The sequence below is a fragment of the Lepisosteus oculatus genome, chromosome 18 (assembly GCF_040954835.1).
Source record: "Lepisosteus oculatus isolate fLepOcu1 chromosome 18, fLepOcu1.hap2, whole genome shotgun sequence".
In the NCBI taxonomy this organism is placed as follows: Eukaryota; Metazoa; Chordata; class Actinopteri; order Semionotiformes; family Lepisosteidae; genus Lepisosteus; species Lepisosteus oculatus.
The window spans coordinates 9,892,617-9,911,231 of NC_090713.1; the positions used below are offsets into that span (position 1 = coordinate 9,892,617).

An 18,615-nucleotide genomic window follows, 5' to 3' on the forward strand; every position below is an offset into this window, starting at 1 on the left:
AGAACTGGAGTAGACCCCATGTGAGAAGTTTAGGAGCACGGAGGCTCCCAAACATAATAAGTCATTGAGGTGCAAATCAAGGGAAGACTCATGGTTAAGTAGTAGCCTCTGTTGTGACTGTGTCAGCCCGCCAGTAAGGTGAAGAAGGCAGTAAAGGTCCGACCAAACAAAAACAACCAAGTTGTGGGTGTTCCACTATTACTCCCCAAGGATTGATAGATAGATACTTTATTGATCCTGTAAGGAAAATTGCAGTGCAACAGCAGCTTAACACAGTCGACACAGCACAGTGTAGCGAATGATACAATAATAATACAACACATACAGTACAATCAGTACATTGAGAAGTGCACTAAGAAGAGTTACTCACAGTCCAGAACATACAAAGAACAAACCAGAACAGTACACAAAAAGTTGTATTGCACCACATAAATATAAATATAAATATAAATATAAATATAAATATAAATATAAATATAAATATAAATATAAATGTATTGCAAAAGTCCCCAGCATATATTGTACAAAAACGGTTGTAAAAGGAAAAACCCGATGTAGCAGACAGTTTACTGTTCAGTCCAAAAACAGGTCACTGTCAATGTTGCCTCTGCCCAGACGCAAAGTGGATGCGTTGAACAGGCAAGAATGACCTCCTGTAGCACTCCCTGTTGCACCGTGGATGGATCAGCCTATTGCTGAACGTGCTCTTCATTTCCACAAGCATGTCATAGAGGGGATGGGAGACATTGTCCATGATGGCCTCTAGTTTGGACACCATTCTTTTCTCAGCCACTACCTCCAGGGGGTCCAGGCCAGATCCAATGACAGAGCTTGCTCTTCTGATGAGCCTGTTCAACCTGTTAGAATCCCCTGCTCTAATCCCAGAGCCCCAGCATACCACCGCGTAGAAAATGGCGCTCACCACAACCAACTGATAGAACATATGTATCATCTTACTACATACATTGAAGGACCTGAGCCTCCTCTAGAAGTAAAGTCGGGTCTGACTCTTCTTGTAGATGGCCTTGTTCTTAGACAATTCTAGTCTATCGTTGATGTGCACTCCCAGGTACTTGTATGAGTCCACTATCTACACGCCAATCCCATGAATGTAGATAGGAATAGGTTGGACCCTTTTCCTCCTGAAATCTATCACGAGCTCCTTTGGATGGAGGAAGTGTTAGGCAGTTGCAGCTGCGAGGGCTTAGGTGGCTGTGGGTGGGTGGGTGGTGAGCCAAAGAGGACCCTGAATCGAAACCTGTTAAAAAACTGGTTCAGCTCCTTGACCATCTCCAGGTTCCCCTCTTTTACACCCTCAGCCTGTCTGAAGCCAGTGATTTATCTCATGCTGCTCCATATGTCCCTCACCCTATTCCTTTGCAGCTTGTTTCTACCTTCCTCCTGTATGCATCCTTGCTCTCTCTTAACTTCTGCTTTAGTTCCCTTTGTGCACACTTGACCTCTCCCTTGTACCCCCTCCTAAAAGCTCTTTTCTTGTCATTCAGAAGAGCCTTCAGGTCACTGGTGACCCAGGGTTTGTTATTGGGAAAGCAGTGTATGTCTTTGGTGGGGATGGTGTTGTCAACACAGAAGATAATGTAGTCAGTGACATAGTCCATCATGTTGTCTACGTCATCCCCATGTGGTTCGCAAAGCACATCCCAGTCAGTAGCCTCCAAAGCACCACGTAGATCCTCCATAGCCTCCTGAGACCATCTCCTCACAGTCCTCATGGTCGCAAGTAGGCATGGACAATAGGCTTGTATTGTGGTGTAACCAGGACAAGGTTGTGATCTGATCTGCCAAGGGGGTGAGGGCTGTGGAACTATATGCGTCTTTAGCATTGGCATATAATAAGTCCAGTGTTTTGTTTTCTCTGGTCAGGCACTTAACAAACTGGTGGAAAGTAGGCAGAGTGGTGGAAATAGAGACATGATTAAAGTATGGTTTACAATTATATGATGAATGTTTAAAAACATATATCAGTACATGATGTGATGACACTGTCCACCTGTATCAGCTCTGCAGCTGTTCTCAGGCTCAGTGCTCTGTGGTTCCTGTTGATGAGCCAGAGCAGCTCCTGTAGAGCTGAGGGAGGTTTCAATACAGACATGTATCACTGTGTGAGAGGAGTGCTGGTATATTGCACACAGTAATAATTTCTGTTTAAGAACTGGAGCAGTTCCTGTGCAGCTGAGGGGATTTTTGTACGGCTGTTTTTCACTGTGTGAACACAGGACCATTGTGTACACTCAAACAGTAATAATCTCCTGCATCTTCAGGCTGGACTCCTGTGATGGTCAGAGTGAAGTCAGACCCAGATCCACTGCCACTGAAACGCTCTGGAATCCCAGACAGACGGACTGTTGCACCACAGATCAGGGTTTTGGGAGCTTCTCCAGGTTTTTGATGGTGCCAAGTGAGACAGGGGCGACTTGAACCACCACAAGTACAGGAACCCACAGAACTGCTGGTCTTACAGCTCAAAGTGACCGTCTGTGCTGGGAGAACAGATACCGCTGATGGAGTCTGAGTCACCGTGATCTGACCACTGGATACTGAAACAAAATAATCAAACAAATGCATTACTAGAAATATACTTTAATCAATTTAAAATGTCTGAAATGCTTATAATACATGTGTTTCATTATCTGGCAAATAATGTCAGATTTGGAAACATAATATAAAATGTCTGTACACTGCAAATCTTATATTAATTTAATTGCTACTCACCTTGAATACAGACAAGTGTCCAGATGAAGATGGTGATGAGAGTCATTGTGGCTGTGGGTTCTATTGCCATGAAGGGCAGCTCTCAGTCATGAAGTGTTAAGCTCACAGGGCTATAAACACTCCCAGATCACTGAAGCATGTGCTGCCAATGCAAAGTGTCTCTTCTATGCAAATTGTCTTCCTTGATAGATCAGGACTTTTAGCTAAGATGAGCTGTAAACACCGTTTGGGCACAAAGGTCTGTGAAAACATGTTTACTAGAATCTGGTCCTGCATCATTCTGAATGATAAATACCACAAGGTTTTTTTCATCTTTATCACAGGAAATTTCTAGGAGTAAATACAGCTAAAATAACATTGTCATCAGTTTTACCCCATGTTTTCCTTAAAATATAGTTCATTGTTTCTGATTAAATTAAGTATATGCCAATTACTTTTGTATTTAATTAAGACTCACCGTGTGGATCAGTCACTGTTCAGCCCTTTCAGAGTCACTGGCACACACAGGACAATTGATGCCACAGATTTTACTGCTGGGGACACAGGGGCTCTTTGTTCAAGGTGAGAACTGAAACAAAAATCAGTCTAGAATAACATTCAACTAATTAACTAATAGGTACAGTTTAAAAAAAGAAATATGAAATACATGGAAATGTAGCAAATATGTTTTATTAGGCAAATCAATACACACATATTTATAGCAAGAAAGCATTAATTCATTATTTGCTACTATTTCATTTCCAGAGTCCTGTTCCCAGATATTTGGAAATGGAAATATAGGCACATAAATTCAAACATATTTATCACAATTTTAATTATTATATTTATAATAATCTGTTGTTCATCATCATTTTACGTCCAGAGTCCAGTGGGCACAGTGTTGTGAATTAACATTACAATTAACATTATAGGCAATATTTGCCATTAAAATATTTGAACAGCTTTTTTGCATTTCTAAATGTCTATTTTTATCTTGTGATATATTTTGTTTCATGCCAAATTGCCACTCAATAAGCTCCATTTCCAAAGAAGGAACATGGAAACTACTATTAAAGCAGAAGAATGGTATGTTTTTCCTGAAGATTTTTTTTGCCTGAAACATCATGGCAAAGGTGGGGGGGGGGGGGTTATGAAAATGGTGAAAATCAGGACCTGACTGAGAGGTTAAGTCAATAAGTGAAATAATTATTCATAACCCCCAACTTCTAAGTGATTTCTAGCACTATACCCGAGCGATTGACATAAGTAGAGGCACATACTCTCAGGTACTCTGTGACAAAACAAACAAATCTTGGTTCATTTCACGTCTTAAACAACTTTCCACACTAAATGAACAAGAACATTATGAATATGGTACTTGTTCTGTTGTTTTATTTTCTGCAATAATCTAAATTACTTTGTATTGTAGTTTGAGGCTCTTTATAGATCCCAACACATCACAACAACACTGTGCAGAGAACAGACCTTGAATGCCTACAATTTACAGGAAGGCTTAGTATCATATCTGATCTATTCCATATCCTTAACGGTTGCTCATGATAACTCTAATCTTCTCATTAATCCCAAAGCGGTATTTAATTTCTCCTCTGGTTCTACTCAGCTCCTCTCTGGAACAAACAGCAATATCCAGGCCTAGTGTCAGTTACTCAGCCCCAGCATGTCTCTCTGACAAATTCTTCCTGGGAAAACAGTGAACAATACTACTACATTACATACATTAGTCTTACAAAGGAACAAGTAATAGGTTTATTCCATGCTGAAAAAAAGAAGAAAGAGAACACAACGTTTCGGCCGTGGAGCCTTCTTCAGGTGTGAGAGAGACAGGGCAGTAGGCAAAGGTAAAGTAGCGGGAGAACAAAGGTTGGGAGGGAGGAGGAGTGAGAGGCGGGAGCAGGGGACAGAATGCTGGTTTAGTGAGAGAAGCGGGCAAGTGGCCCAGGGAGGAAGAGAAGGTATGACGAAGAGATCTAGAAAAAGATTTGGAGGAAGGCATAGTGGGTCGCAGCAGCTGTAGGCGGTAGTAGTTCAGGTGGGTAGCTTCGTCAGCATGCGTAGGCTGCAAAGGAACAAGTAATAGGTTTATTCCATGCTGAAAAAAAGAAGAAAGAGAACACAACGTTTCGGCCGTGGAGCCTTCTTCAGGTGTGAGAGAGACACGGCAGTAGGCAAAGGTAAAGTAGCGGGAGAACAAAGGTTGGGAGGGAGGAGGAGTGAGAGCCGGGAGCAGGGGACAGAATGCTGGTTTAGTGAGAGAAGCGGGCAAGTGGCCCAGGGAGGAAGAGAAGGTATGACGAAGAGATCTAGAAAAAAATTGGAGGAAGGCATAGTGGGTCGCAGCAGCGCTCTGGTTCTTTCACATTTTAGATGATTTTGTGCACCTGCTCCCTGTTCCAGCGTTCCAGACGCTCACTCTGTTCTGGGCTCTGCATTGGAAGACAGACGCCCATAGGACCACCTACCACCAAGACCCCCTAAGTCCGCGGCTTGAGGGCATAGGCCTCCTATCAGCGTCCTGAACCAGCCGAGTCTGGGACAGGTGACATTGTGGTTCTCTTAATAATAAAGAGATTCAAACAAACCCAACCTTTTGAGAAAAACAGAACCTACAGAGCTGCTGCTTAGTTCCAAGAAACAACAGTGGCAACAAGAGGTGCTCATCTCAACACTTCACTCCTTCACTGCTATAATTCCATCCATTTTCTAACTGTTTCATCCAATTCAGTGTCTCAGGAAGCCAGAGCCTATCTCAGCAAGCAACAGGTGCAAGGCAGGATACAGGTTGGACAGGATGACAGCTCATTGTGGAGCACACATAGACACAAATTACATACTGTAGACAGTAAACAACGGAGATTACTACTGTCACAAGAGCTTTAGCTTCCATCTCATATATTGATACAGTACACACCTGTGCAAAAACCTCTTTCTACTGAACAGGAGAAGGTGTGGTTAATTAAAAGAAACCACAGATGACTGAGGCTGAGAGCAGCTACAGAGCTGCTATAATTGCTTTTAACTCAACATTGATATAAAACTATGTATTGTTAAATTTTTGAACCTCTATTTTCACTGCAATGTGAATGTAGCATTGCATTGTATTTTTTATTGATAGATGGAGAGCAAGCTGGGGTATGCGAAAAAGACAATTCCTAATGCAAGAAGTTGTAAAGGGTTAATAAAGTGATGATGTTATGTTATTTCTTCTTTGTATCTCTGTCTTTTGTACCACAAAGAATTCTTAACAAGCCTAATCAGTAAAGAGTTGGTTTGGCTACAGTATAAAGCTGATTTTAGACTTTCACTTTGTGTCCTTTGCTCTTGTTTAATCATCTTAAAATCACCATTGTCTTAACTTGGCAGTTGAATTTTGAGATCAGTGTCAAAGGGCTGACAAAAACCACTAAATTTGTCTTTTGCTTCTCCTGCAGCTTCTGTTTTTCTGATACCTATATTTGCAAACAGTATGGTTCACCACCTGTGAAGATTTAAGAACAAAAGCAATGTCCTGTATTGAATCCTATGCTGTGTGTGGGTCCACTGGTGGCTCAGGGAGATCTGACAGCCTGTACGGAGTTTAGGATGAAGCACCTATGAATTGCTAGGGGGTAGTCAGTAGTCTAGAGGAGGTGGCCATTGGGCACGTTGAGCTTGTTTGGTTGTTATTATCTCAGTGATCTGAGAAGCTCGCGTGGCTGTTTCTTGAAAGAAACCAGAGTGTTGGCTTCACCAACACAGCCGGAAAGATTACTTCCTCTTTGGATAAATAACTCCTGTTCTCAGTTTTAAATGCAGATCTCTGATGTCATAGCAACTTTTTGAAAGCCCTCAGGTTGATATGTAAAAAATAAAATAAAAATAAAAATGTAAAAAAACCTTATCTGTGATAGAAACATTCTCCATCTTGATTCTCTTACGTACAGAATTATCAAGAAGATGACCAAATGAAAAAGCTATCTGTCTGTGTCTAACGTATCAATATACAGTATTGTTGTGCCAAACAAAAGGCATCAACCGAGAGTCTGGGTGTTGAAAGTCATCTTTATTTCATATGCATATGGGAGTCATGCTCTTGCATGCAAGACTCAAAAGACAATGCTTACAGTGCTCTTTTATACAGTGAAACAAATGATACAAGATACACTCCCACATTACTCTCTGCTTGCATTTTGGCTATATATGGTAATTCTAGAAAGCTGACCAGTACATATATTTTCTTTAAAGCTGGCTTGCATGACAAGCAGCCCCTTCTGCTGAATAGATCATGTATTCCAGGAGAGGTAACTCAGTCCTTGCCATGAGAACAATGGCAGCTATGCATTAAGACACCATGTGGCTCTGTTATCTTTTGAAACCAGACATCCTGAGACAGAGTTAGTAAAATATAAGTAAAGAGATACATAGTCAACAAGATATAATACAAACGTTTAGTTGATTCCATTAGTATTGTGTTCAGACTCAAGATCTTGGCATTATTAAGAATGGTCACTCCAGTTCACCCAAGTCATACTGAACAGTTAAAGTCACCTTCATCCTTACGATATGATGATGCTTCAGCTTCTGTTCCTGAAAGCTCATTTACTCCACCAGAATCTTTTTGCCTTTATTCAGAGCCTTTACAACCCTTGTTCACACACAGAGGGTCTTTCAATTGATGTCACTAGAAACATTCACCTATAAGAAACTCTTCACATGTTTTGCTCTCAAGCTTCAGGTAAGGATCCCCCTCCATAAAATCAACAAATCAGATCTAATTTTCATTCTAATAAGGGCTCAGATATTACAGGTGAGGAAACCATTCCATTCCTTTCAGCTGCTTCTGACAGCTACACTGGGTTATTATATTGTTTCAAGTAACAAAAACTGAAGCAACTTATTCAAATTAACAACAAACAAACGATAACTTTTTTATGTTATCCTCACACAAAATAGATCAAACTGATGCCAGGAGGAAGTTATATTTTTCACAACTTATAAAAATAAAAGGAAACAGTATTTCTTAAATGTGAAGGTAATTAGACATTAAAGTTGTTACCAAAAGAGACATTTTCTTCTCAATGCTAAACAAGGTGATTGTTTTTTGTTGTGTGGAGCAGGTTGGTCAGTTTTCAACATTTGTGTAGTTGGTGTGCAGTTGCTGTTGGGACTATATACATCTAAATAGTGAATTCTTTTTTTGACTTAGGAATTGTCAAAATGCATATTTTATTTAATATTGGTATGCACATACAGTATGCAATGTTTCCTTTTTTTGAGAAATTGTTTACACAGCAAGCTTATAAAGAAGATACAGTAAGCAGCAGCTTTTACTGTCTGAATCGGACACAACTGCTTCTAAATTCTAAATTCTGCTTCTGATGGATCAGATGCAATATTTTCTGAGTTTTCCTCTAGTTCATCAGTGGTGCATGAGTTGAACTCGACAAACATAATTCAAAGAGAACCTACAGTACATAGAAGAAAACACAATTATTTCTGTGATTCATTTTATGATGTCTGCATAAAAAGAGCCCAAAAAAGTGTTCTAAGGTGACGAGCTTTAATTCAGATTAGAGACAGCATTTTTCCAGCTCTGAGAGATCTTTAAGCCCAGGCAGAACATACCATAAAAAAAAATCCAATCCCTTGTAAAGACCAGGGGTGTGAAGTAACAAATTAGAACTACTTCACTACACTACTTAAGTACATTTTTCTGAGATCTGTCCTTAAGTATTTTATTTTATTTATTTTTTATTTAATTACTAAAGAATATTGCTTTAGAAAATACAGTACTTTTACTCCACTACATTTCCCAGAAGAATCTTTATTTTTTGTTCTCTCTGGGATATTGATGTTTACATCAGCGGAGATTCTGATTGAGCAAAGCAGAGGCATATGCACACGTGCTGAACCCAAGTTTTTCTTTTAAATAACCACCCAATAAACACTACAACGGACTAGAGGGTGTCCTAGTTTAACATTTGTAAGGGTATTTGTAAAATATACAGTAGATGTTAAGCAGGAAATTATTTTCCCAGAAGAAATAATGCAAATAGGGTTAATAGTACCTGTACCAACTGTACCAACTGTACTGCACCACTGTACCAGCGGTCCTCAAAACTGCTGCCATTACCCCCGTGCCAAAAAAGCCTAACATGGCTCTCGACAATCTTAACAATTTTCACCCCATCTCCAACTTACCCTTTCTTGCAAAAATTCTAGAACCTGCTGTCACACTTCAGTTACATAACCACCTCATGACAAACAACCTTTTCGAACCCCTCCAATCTGGCTTCCGTCAACTTCACAGCACAGAAACTGCCCTGGTCAAAGGAGTTTCTGACACTGCTCTCAAATGGTTCAAATCTTACCTCACTGATCGCTGTTACTTTGTCTCACTTAATGGGTATAGGTCTGAAATTGGTCTTGTTAAGTCTGGTGTTCCTCAGGGCTCAATACTGGGCCCTTTGCTTTTCAGCATTTACATGTTTCCACTTGGTCAGCTTTTAAGATCACATGGCCTCAGCTTTCATTTCTACGCTTACTTTACTCAAATATACATCCATACCAAACCTGACACTGATGTGGCTGTCTCTATTCTATCTAATTGCATCTCTGACATAAAAATTTGGATGACTCAAAATTTCCTTCATCTTAACTGCAACAAGACTGAAGTCATGCTTATTGGCATCCACCATCAACTTCGTAAAGCCAGTCCTGTAACCCTATCTGTAGATGGTTCTGTACTTGATCTTCAATCTAAATTGAAAAACCTTGGGGTTATATTCGACTCTGGCTTAACATTCAATCCACATGTGCAGCATATTGTCAAAACATCTTTTTTTCACCTCAGAAATATTGCTAGACTGCGCCCTATGCTATCACTAACTGTGGCTGAAAAGCTGATCAAAACATTTGTGTTCTCTTGAATTGACTACTGTAATGCTCTACTTGCTGGGGTATCTAAATCTACTTTGAACAACCTGCAGTATGTCCAAAATTAAGCAGCCAGAATCCTGACCAGGTCTAGTGCAAATGATCACATTACTCCTATCCTGGAGTCCTTGCACTGGCTTCCGGTCAATTCCGTGCATGGCTTGGCACCTCAGTACCTATCTGAACTATTATCGCCCGACTCCCAACCTTGCAACCTTCATTCTTCTAACTCTGGTCTCCTTACTGTCCCCCAAGCCCGTCTACATTGTATGGGTGACAGGGCCTTCTCCTGTTATGCCCCCAAGCTCTGGAATTCTCTTCCCAAGGATATCAGAGAGTGTTTTATCTTGTGTATTTTTTTATCTATTGTTATTATCATTCTGTAAAGCGCTTTGAGAAGCCACCTTTAAAGGTGCTATATAAAATAAAGTTTTTTTTATTATTATTATCATTATTATTATTATTATTATTATTATTATTATTATTATTATTATTATTATTGTTATAGAATACAGAAAATGGTACAGAGGCGACACACTGACATGATCTGTCTCCCTCTACTGGTTTGATATAATAACTACAGTCTGTGCTGTTGTTCTGTTTAACGATAAACACATCTGAAATAAAAACATCCATAGTTTCAGTTTCTCCTTGCTCCTACTTCATTTGATCAATTAGAAACTACTGTAACCCGTCTGTTTCAACAATAGCTTCTGAGCTCTGCCTTTATAAATGGAGTTGATTGGATTTCAACCTGACAATAAGTATTACAGTATAAAAAAATACACATTTCGCAATGCTAAATATGTATTGAAATATTTTCTCTGATGGCATTTATAAGCGAAATGTTAATTAGCAGATTTTTTGGTAATTTTCAATATCATAACATTTAATGTTTCGTAACTTAAATATATCTACTTAAATATACATATTCAGAAGTATGGCAGTTACCCTCTTAAACAGTGATACATGTCTGTACAAATACCTCCCCCAGCTCTACTGTACAGGTGCTGTTTGATAATTTTAAATTAGAATTATTTAACATTAATATTGTAGCGCCACGTGGGGCGCTTTTGTCATGCGCATGCAAGGTGGGCTAAGAACAGCGCCTGAGGGGCGGGACTACGGGACTGTATATAGTGGGATGAAGGCTGGGAGACAACCTCTTCCCTTTGTGTTTGTGTGTTAGTATAGGTGGAGTGCTGTAACCCCTGTCCCTGTGTGTGTCCCTTTCCCCGGTTCTGGTTAATAAATGTGTTGTTCAACCCCATTCCCTGAGTCCTATGCCTGCTCCATTCCATAGTGATGATGACTTAAATATATCTACAACTTCTTTATATGCACTTACTGTATTACACAAAATTTATAAATAAACTCAGTTCTGTTCAGTGTTGTAGCAGCTCTGCAGCTGTTCCCAGCCTCTGTCCTCTGTGGTTCCTGTTGATGAGCCAGAGCAGCTCCTGTAGAGCTGAGGGAGGTTTTTGTACAGACGTGTATCACTGTGTGAGAGGAGTGCTGCCATACTTCTGACAGTAATAATCTCCTGCATCTTCAGCCTGGACTCCAGTGATGGTCAGAGTGTAGTCAGTCCCAGATCCAATGCCACTGAAACGACCTGGAATCCCAGACTGACGATATGTTGCTCCACATATCAGGAGTTTGGGAGCTTCTCCAGCTTTCTGATGGTACCAAGCAAGACAGGGGCCTATTGAGCTACTACTACCACAATAACAGTTACCCAGAGAACTGCTGGTCTTACAGCTCACAGTGACTGTCTGTGAAGGGAGAACAGATGTCACTGATGGAGTCTGAGTCACGGTAACCTGTCCACTGGAACCTGGAACAAAATAAACAAGTAAATGTCTTACTAGAAATACAATTTGATTATGTAAAAATTCCTGAAATGCCTATTACAGATTTGTGCTATCACCTTACAAACCTTTCTATCCAGTTTCTAGTTTGAAAAGATAATATAAAATTACATTGCAAATCTCCTTGCATTGTGTTACTTTGCATTAATTTAATGGCTGCTCACCGTGAAAGAAGACAAGTGTCCAGATGAAGATGGTGATGAAGGTCATTGTTGCTGTGGGTTCTGTTGCCATGAAGGGCAGCTCTCAGTCATGAAGTGTTTAACTCACAGGGCTATAAACACTCCCAGAGCACTGAAGCATGTGCTGCCAATGCAAAGTGTCTCTTCTATGCAAATTGTTACACTTAATAGAGCAGGACTTTTAGTCAAGATGAGCTGTAAACACAGTTTGTGCACTGAGGTCTGTGAAGAAATGTCTGCTGGAATCTGGTCTTGCATCATTCTAAATGATAAATAAAACAAGGTTTTTGTATCTTTATCACATGAATATTCCAGGAATCACTACAGCTAAAAGAACTTATCAGTTGTACCTCATGTTTTTTTGAAAATATAGTCCATTGTTTCTGATGAAATTCAGCATATGCCAATTACTTTTGTGTTTAGTTAAGACTCACAGTGTGGATCAGCCACTGTTCAGCCCTTTCAGTCACGGACACACACAAGACAACGATGCCACCGATTCTACTGCTGGGCACACTGAGGCTTTTCGCTCATAGAGAGAACTGAAACAAACATCAGTCTAATATTTCAGTTAACTAATTAGTAAAGATAATTTTAGTCCTTGTATCTTAGTACTAACAGAAATCCTAATCATAATAGATACATTTTAAAAAAATGAAATACATGGAAATGTAGAAAATATGTTTTATTAGGCAAAAATGCAATATGCACAGTAAGCAATGTTCAATACAAAACCCCAGACCACTGCCAAGTATTCAAATCCTTTTTTTTTCCAGTTGAACTTCATTTTTATTAGAATTTACTTTCTCCAATCTTAACAATTGGGACCATCTCCAAGATACACTGCCGGGTCCTGGCTTAACCTGTCCCTCAGTCTCTAGGGGCCACATCTCTTCCAGAGCAGGGTGTTCCAGCACAGCGCTTGTCAACATCTGGGTTTTCCAGCACTGGGATTTTGAGGCCATCAAAGCAGCCCTCCACACTCTATTATCAGCTTGTGATGGCTGGGCTTCTTCAACAGCCTGGCTATTTATTCTCTTAGCGTGAAGCTCCAAAACAAGGCAGTGCTTGTCAACATCTCCCTGCTCATTAGTCCAACCTGTGCTCCTGGACTTCAGCATCATCCTCTTCATCCCTCCACTTTCTGTTGCTTGAGCTTCATCCCTGCCCTTGACACTCAGCTCAACATCAACTGTCAGCAGACAGACAGAGCCATTGGCCTGGTCTTGTCCTCTTCATCCCTCCACCTGCTGTTACTTGAACTTCATTTCTGCATTGACACACAGCTCAACATTAGCTCTCAGCAGACAGATTTTATTCCTCCACTCCCTCCCGTACAATATCTCCACATATTGAAAGATCTAAGAGGATAGAGCCCATGCTGGAGCACAAATGCTCTCCTCCTGAGCACCTTCAATGCCTGCTCAGATCCCATCATCTCTGTCTTCTCTTCTGCTTTCCTGGAGACCTTCAGACCTTCAAAAAGGTTTTAAACACAAGTTCAATAAAGAGGCAAACCGCTCAGTCTAACTCCCTGGGACTTCCCCACATTCCTATATTCAATCACTCACTGGGCTGTGGGTTTGGCTCAATGGTTTAAAGTAAATTTTGACCAATGTTCTTTTTAAAGTGCATGATTTAGACCAATATCCTTTTCCATTTTTATTTTCCAAGATGTTTTTAAGGGACAAGAAAAGAAGAGGAGTTAACAGAAAAGCATATGTGATTGATAAATTAATTGAACGCAATTAATTAATCAAACATATACATCAACAAAATAAATGTTCCAAAACCTTTCCACAATTCACTAAAAATGAAAAACTGAAATTATTTCATTTTAAAGGTATTCAGACCCCTTGTATTCATACCCCAAGCTCAAGTTCAAACAGGTGGAATACAGTACATTACCTCAAAAGTTACATCATTTGTTGATTGACTCCACCAGTGTAAGAATTTACTGGGTCACCTGTTGTCAATTATTTTGTAAATATAAATACCCCTCTTTCTGTGAGATCTTACAGCATGGTAGAGAAAAGAAGTCAGATTTTATTATAGAAAGGAGGAGGAATCTGGTGAAGGGTACAAGCCTATTGCCTCAGTGGAGCTCAGTGGAGTCCATTGTACAGAAGTGGAAAAGTATGCAACTACAGCCACACTGCCTAGATCAGGCCGCCCCCCTAAACTTAGTTGCTAGACTAGAAGTGCACTTATCAGAGAAGCTACTGCAAGGCAAACTGTGACACTGAATGAGCTACAGGAGTCAGTCGCTGTGATGGAAGTTAATGTATATGGGTCAACAAAGCTTTCCACAAAAAGAGCGTCTATGGGAGGGTTGCAAGGAAAAAACCCTGGCTGAGAAACCCATATCCTTGCCTGCAAAGAGTTTGCAAAACCACATCTAGAAGATACTACAGAGACATGGCAGAAAGTCTTGTGGTCTGACAAGACTAAAGTGGAACATTTTGGCCTGAATGGCAGAGGTACTGTACTGTATGTATGGCTCAAATCAAACACTACACATCAGCGAAGTTACACCATCCCCTCTGTGAAGTTATCAGGGGTTATCATGTTATCAGGATCAATGGGAAAATGAACAGTGTACAGTATATCACTGACAAATCCTGGACAACAACCAGCTTCCCTTTTGAGCCAAAAAGCTAAAAATGACAAGGACATTTGTCTTTCAAGCAACAAACAGACTAGATAGGCTACAAAGGCATTTGAGTCTGTCTTATGTTCTTATTTCCATTGGCAAAGTAAATTTCTTCCATGATTAAATTTCAGATGTACTGCAGGAATACAGTAACTAACATTTTCTGTCTATAGTAGTTCAGGGGGGTAGCTTCGTTAGCATGCGTAGGCTGCAAAGGAACAGGTAATAGGTTTATTCCATGCTAAAAAAAAAAGAAGAAAGAAAACACAACGTTTCGGCCTTGGAGCCTTCTTCAGGTGTGAGAGAGACAAGGCAGTAGGTAATGTAGCAGGAGAACAAAGGCTGGGAGGGAGAAGGAGTGAGAGGCGGGAGCAGGGGACAGGAAGAGAGGCCAATCAAGAGGTGTGGAGTCAGAATAGGTATAGAGAGGTGTGAAATGAAACTTCCAATGAATGGAGAAAATTTAAAAGAAGAGTAGTCTGTCGTTAAGACAAGGGGGAAGGTGTGATGCTAGCTGCAGGATAATTTTGGTCCAGGTAGTCTTTCTGATGTATGAGTTTGGAAAACAGTCTTTGAGAACACAGACAGAGAGATTAGAGTGGTTGTGGTCATCAGAGGTGAAATGAGAAACAATGGGCTTGGAGAGATCTTTAATCTTCACAGCCCTGACGTGTTCTCTGAAGCGGTCTCCGAGTCTCCTTCCTGTTACTCCAATGTAGATGGCTGGGCATTTACTGCAAGAGATACAGTAAATAAGGTTGCTGGAGGTACAAGATGCCATCTGGGTGATCTGGAATTGTCCTGAGGGGTCTTGAATGAGTGTGGTGTTGGATGTGTACTTGCAGGTGATACAGCGAGCTCTGTTGCACGGGAAAGTGTGGATGGTTGCTGAGGGCAGTCAAGGGAGCTGTGAACAAGAAGGTTGCACAGATTAGGTGATTGGCGATATGAGATGATGGGGCAGTCAGAAAAGAGGGCCCCAATGGAGGGATCATTTTCTATCTGTGTCTTACAGTACCTTCAAATTCAGAGTTGAGCTTGAAAACATTATTAAGCCCCTTCAGAAAAGAGAGGGCTACATGTCCAAATTAAATAATCATAGCCGTATTCATATTTTTTCATCCCAAAGGATTGCAAAGAGCCATATAAAGTACATATGAGGTCAGCTCTTCTGCTCCAGCTACCCCACTGCACAGCAGATCAGGCGCAGATGTGAGAAATTACTTCATCAGCTGAACTTAAATGAAATAAGGAGGGGGCAGATTGTGCAAGCCCTGCTCCCTATTGAATTACCACATAGATAAATAAAAGAGACACAGATTAACATTTAGCCTGGATAAAGTGGTTAGAAAATGGATGAAAAGATAAACAATTATATCTTTCTGAAATATCAAGACTCATCACAATGTTAAACATACAACACTGGCGATCTTACTAACCAGAGATATACAACTAAAGTAGAAGCCCTGTTTTTTTTTCACAAAAAGTGATTAAAAAAACATTTTATCATATATTTATCATTTATTTTTGCACGCATGCTTTATTTTTATTTTGTCATATTAACAAGATGTTTAACCCCTTTTAGTTTAGAGTTAGATGTTTCATGTCCTGTGCTTTTTAACTATGTCCTCGGGTTAGCTCTATCATTTCTTAATGCCTGACTACAGGGATTATTGAGTTTCAATGCTGGGCCTCTGACACGGATAAAAACAGATTTCTGTGTCTTTGTCTCCCCCTACAGGTGTTTCTTGCAGCTGCAGGTAAAATAACTTGGACCACTTTCCCAGATGGCTGCGCTTTGCCTTGAAGACACCTCAGTGCCTCTCAGTGCCTTTCCTGTCACTCTGATTGTTGAAGTGAAACAGTCCTTTCACACTCCTTGTCTGTTTCTACAAATCAATATCCTCTACCTTTAGAAATTCAGTAACTAAAGAAAGTTTCACCATGCTCCCAGAACTTCTTTTCAACATACAGAAATATCTTAAAATTGTTTAACTGCCCTTTTTTAAGAAATACTGCCCATTTACTGTCTGGGTGAAAATGAGAAATGGAATATATTACCAAGCCAGTGAAGGAAGTAAAAGATTTTTCTTTAAGCGGACAGGCATTGTGATCTTGAGTAATTCTTTACTTTAGATGCTAGATGTCAGTGATATATTCTTGTTCTGTTGTTAGGTGCTGTTAGGTGTTTTTTTTACTTATATCACTGCATTCTGTTTATTGATATACTGTATAGTGGAGAACAGTTCACTCTGCCACCACAGAGCAGGAAGATGCACTGAGACAGAGCGGACCAATAAAATACAGATTCACATAATCCACAGTTTACTGACATCATTAATCAAAAGGGTGACTTACAGCACATGCAAATTGCTTAGACCACAAGCCTGCGTGGTTTGCATAAAGGGAGTCAGTTTTAAATCTGAAGACTCATCACCACTCTGACATTTTTTTCAAATCAGGAAAAGACATCAGCCATGGTGTCAGTCATTTCAGTCACCTGGATTATTTTATTCTACACTTACTGTATGGTGAGTCAAAGAAATATTTATCTACATTTAGTTCAAGTAGATTGGTGCGTCAGCATGTGAAGGCTGCAAAGGAACAAGTTAAAGGTTTATTCCATGCTGAAAAGTGAAGAAAGGAAACACGATGTTTCTGCAGTGGAGCCTTCTTCGGTTGTGAAAAACATTGTGTTTCCTTTCTTCTCTCTTCAGCATGGAATAAACCTATTAATTGTTCCTTTCTCTACATTTGTTTTGTATTTTCACTTAAATATATATATTACAATAAAATGGGATCTGTCTGATACACATTGTTTCTGTTGTTTCTGCAAGGACTGATGGTGAGATTACAATGACTCAGACTCCAGCCACACTGTCAGTGTCTCCTGGACAAGATATCAGTCTCCAATGCAGCGCAAGTCAGGACATTAACTGGAAATTAGTCTGGTACCAACTCCAGGCTGGTCACAGTCCTAAACTGCTGATTAAAGCTGGGGATGGGTGATTTGTGTTTCCAGTCGGGTTTCCAACTTGATTTAATGACAGCTGATCCAGAACTGTTTTTACCTTCAAAATCACTCCAGGACTTCAGGTGGAAAATGCAGGAGATTATTATTATCAGAAGTATAGAAGCTTTCACAGAGTGATACATAATAATAAGGAGAACAAAGTGATGCAATTAATAGATGGGGATTATTAGGAGGCCAACAGGAAATTATACTAGGATGCCAGGGTAACACCTCTGCATTCTTCAAGAAACACCATGGGATTTCTAATGACCACAGAGACTCAGGACTGCAGTTTTACTCATCCAAAGAATGGCTCCTTTTTACAGTCTGGCGTCCCCGTCACTATACTAGGGCATTAGGACCCACACAGACCACAGGGTGATTGCCCCCTGCTGGTCCCTTTAATATCTCTTCCAACAGCAATTTTACTTTTTCCCAGGAGACTCCCTTCCAGCTACTGACCAGGCTCACACCTGAGTTGTGAGTTGCAGGGTGATATACTCTTCTGGAGACTGAGAAAGGACACATACAATGAGTCTTCTGCTTTTTTCAGGTTGGCATTTTGGCTCCTTCTTGCTCATACTCTTGCTCATAATCCATCTCTATCTCATTAGGAGTGAATCTAATGTGAAGTTAGCCTGTGTTACTGTACATACTGTACTGTACGTCCTCGGTTCGTCTCGTACATCTGTATGTAAGATATTCTTTATTTTACCACTCCCCACCAGATTTATTCAGTTGTAAATACTTAGTAGTTACAAATGAGCTTCTAGATTCTTGTTCACTCCAGTGTTTTCTAACACAGAACACTTTGTTCATCTCATTTCTTTCCTAATATTTGCTTTCGAATACTGTCTGTAAGACTGTTCACTTTCATGATAATCTCTTTGTTTGATTCATCCTCTTTTTCCTTTGAAGTTTGATCTCTTTTTTAGATTTTCCTTTGCTTGACTGGATTGTTTTTACATAGCTCAGTAATAAAAGAGTTAAAGAGCAGGAAAAACAATGTCTTACATCAGCTATTCTCAGATTTGAACATGATCGTCATACCTGACTTCCCCAACTTCCACAGCAATACTAACTATGGGAGAAAGCTGTCCTAGAAGATAGCCTTACTTGGAGCAGGGGAGGAGTGCTGGTGTCATTCATGCCTTTTCACCTCTGCTCCTCTTGGGAAGAGTGCCAGCCTTAAGCCTAAAACTTTGGCCTAAAAAGCACATCACTCTTCAGCCCCTTCCTCATTCATAACTG

General features: G+C 40.2%; 1 protein-coding gene and 1 gene segment (V, D, J or C); one reads left to right on the plus strand and one right to left on the minus strand.

Moving 5' to 3' along the window:
• Positions 1-18,615, plus strand: part of LOC138223976 (Ig lambda-3 chain C region-like) — a 46,339-nt gene that overhangs the window by 15,315 nt on the left and 12,409 nt on the right.
• LOC138223950 (uncharacterized) lies at positions 2,221-11,760 on the minus strand. The gene is made up of 5 exons (XM_069180129.1): positions 11,681-11,760; positions 11,146-11,482; positions 5,144-5,156; positions 2,734-2,812; positions 2,221-2,558 (listed from the first exon to the last, which is right to left on the minus strand). The coding sequence occupies exons 1-5, from the start codon at positions 11,748-11,750 to the stop codon at positions 2,221-2,223; spliced, it is 837 nt and encodes a 278-aa protein (XP_069036230.1). The 5' UTR covers positions 11,751-11,760.

What these genes read in the sequence shown, in the direction of transcription:
- LOC138223950 (XM_069180129.1), bottom strand. Translation starts at nt 11,750, where the DNA reads ATGGCAACAGAACCCACAGCAACAATGACCTTCATCACCATCTTCATC. An exon ending in GACACTTGTCTTCTTTCACG is followed by an intron (nt 11,483 to 11,680) that starts GTGAGCAGCCAT and finishes ATTTTGTTCCAG; the next exon opens with GTTCCAGTGGACAGGTTACC. An exon ending in GACACTTGTCTGTATTCAAG is followed by an intron (nt 2,559 to 2,733) that starts GTGAGTAGCAAT and finishes ATTTTGTTTCAG; the next exon opens with TATCCAGTGGTCAGATCACG.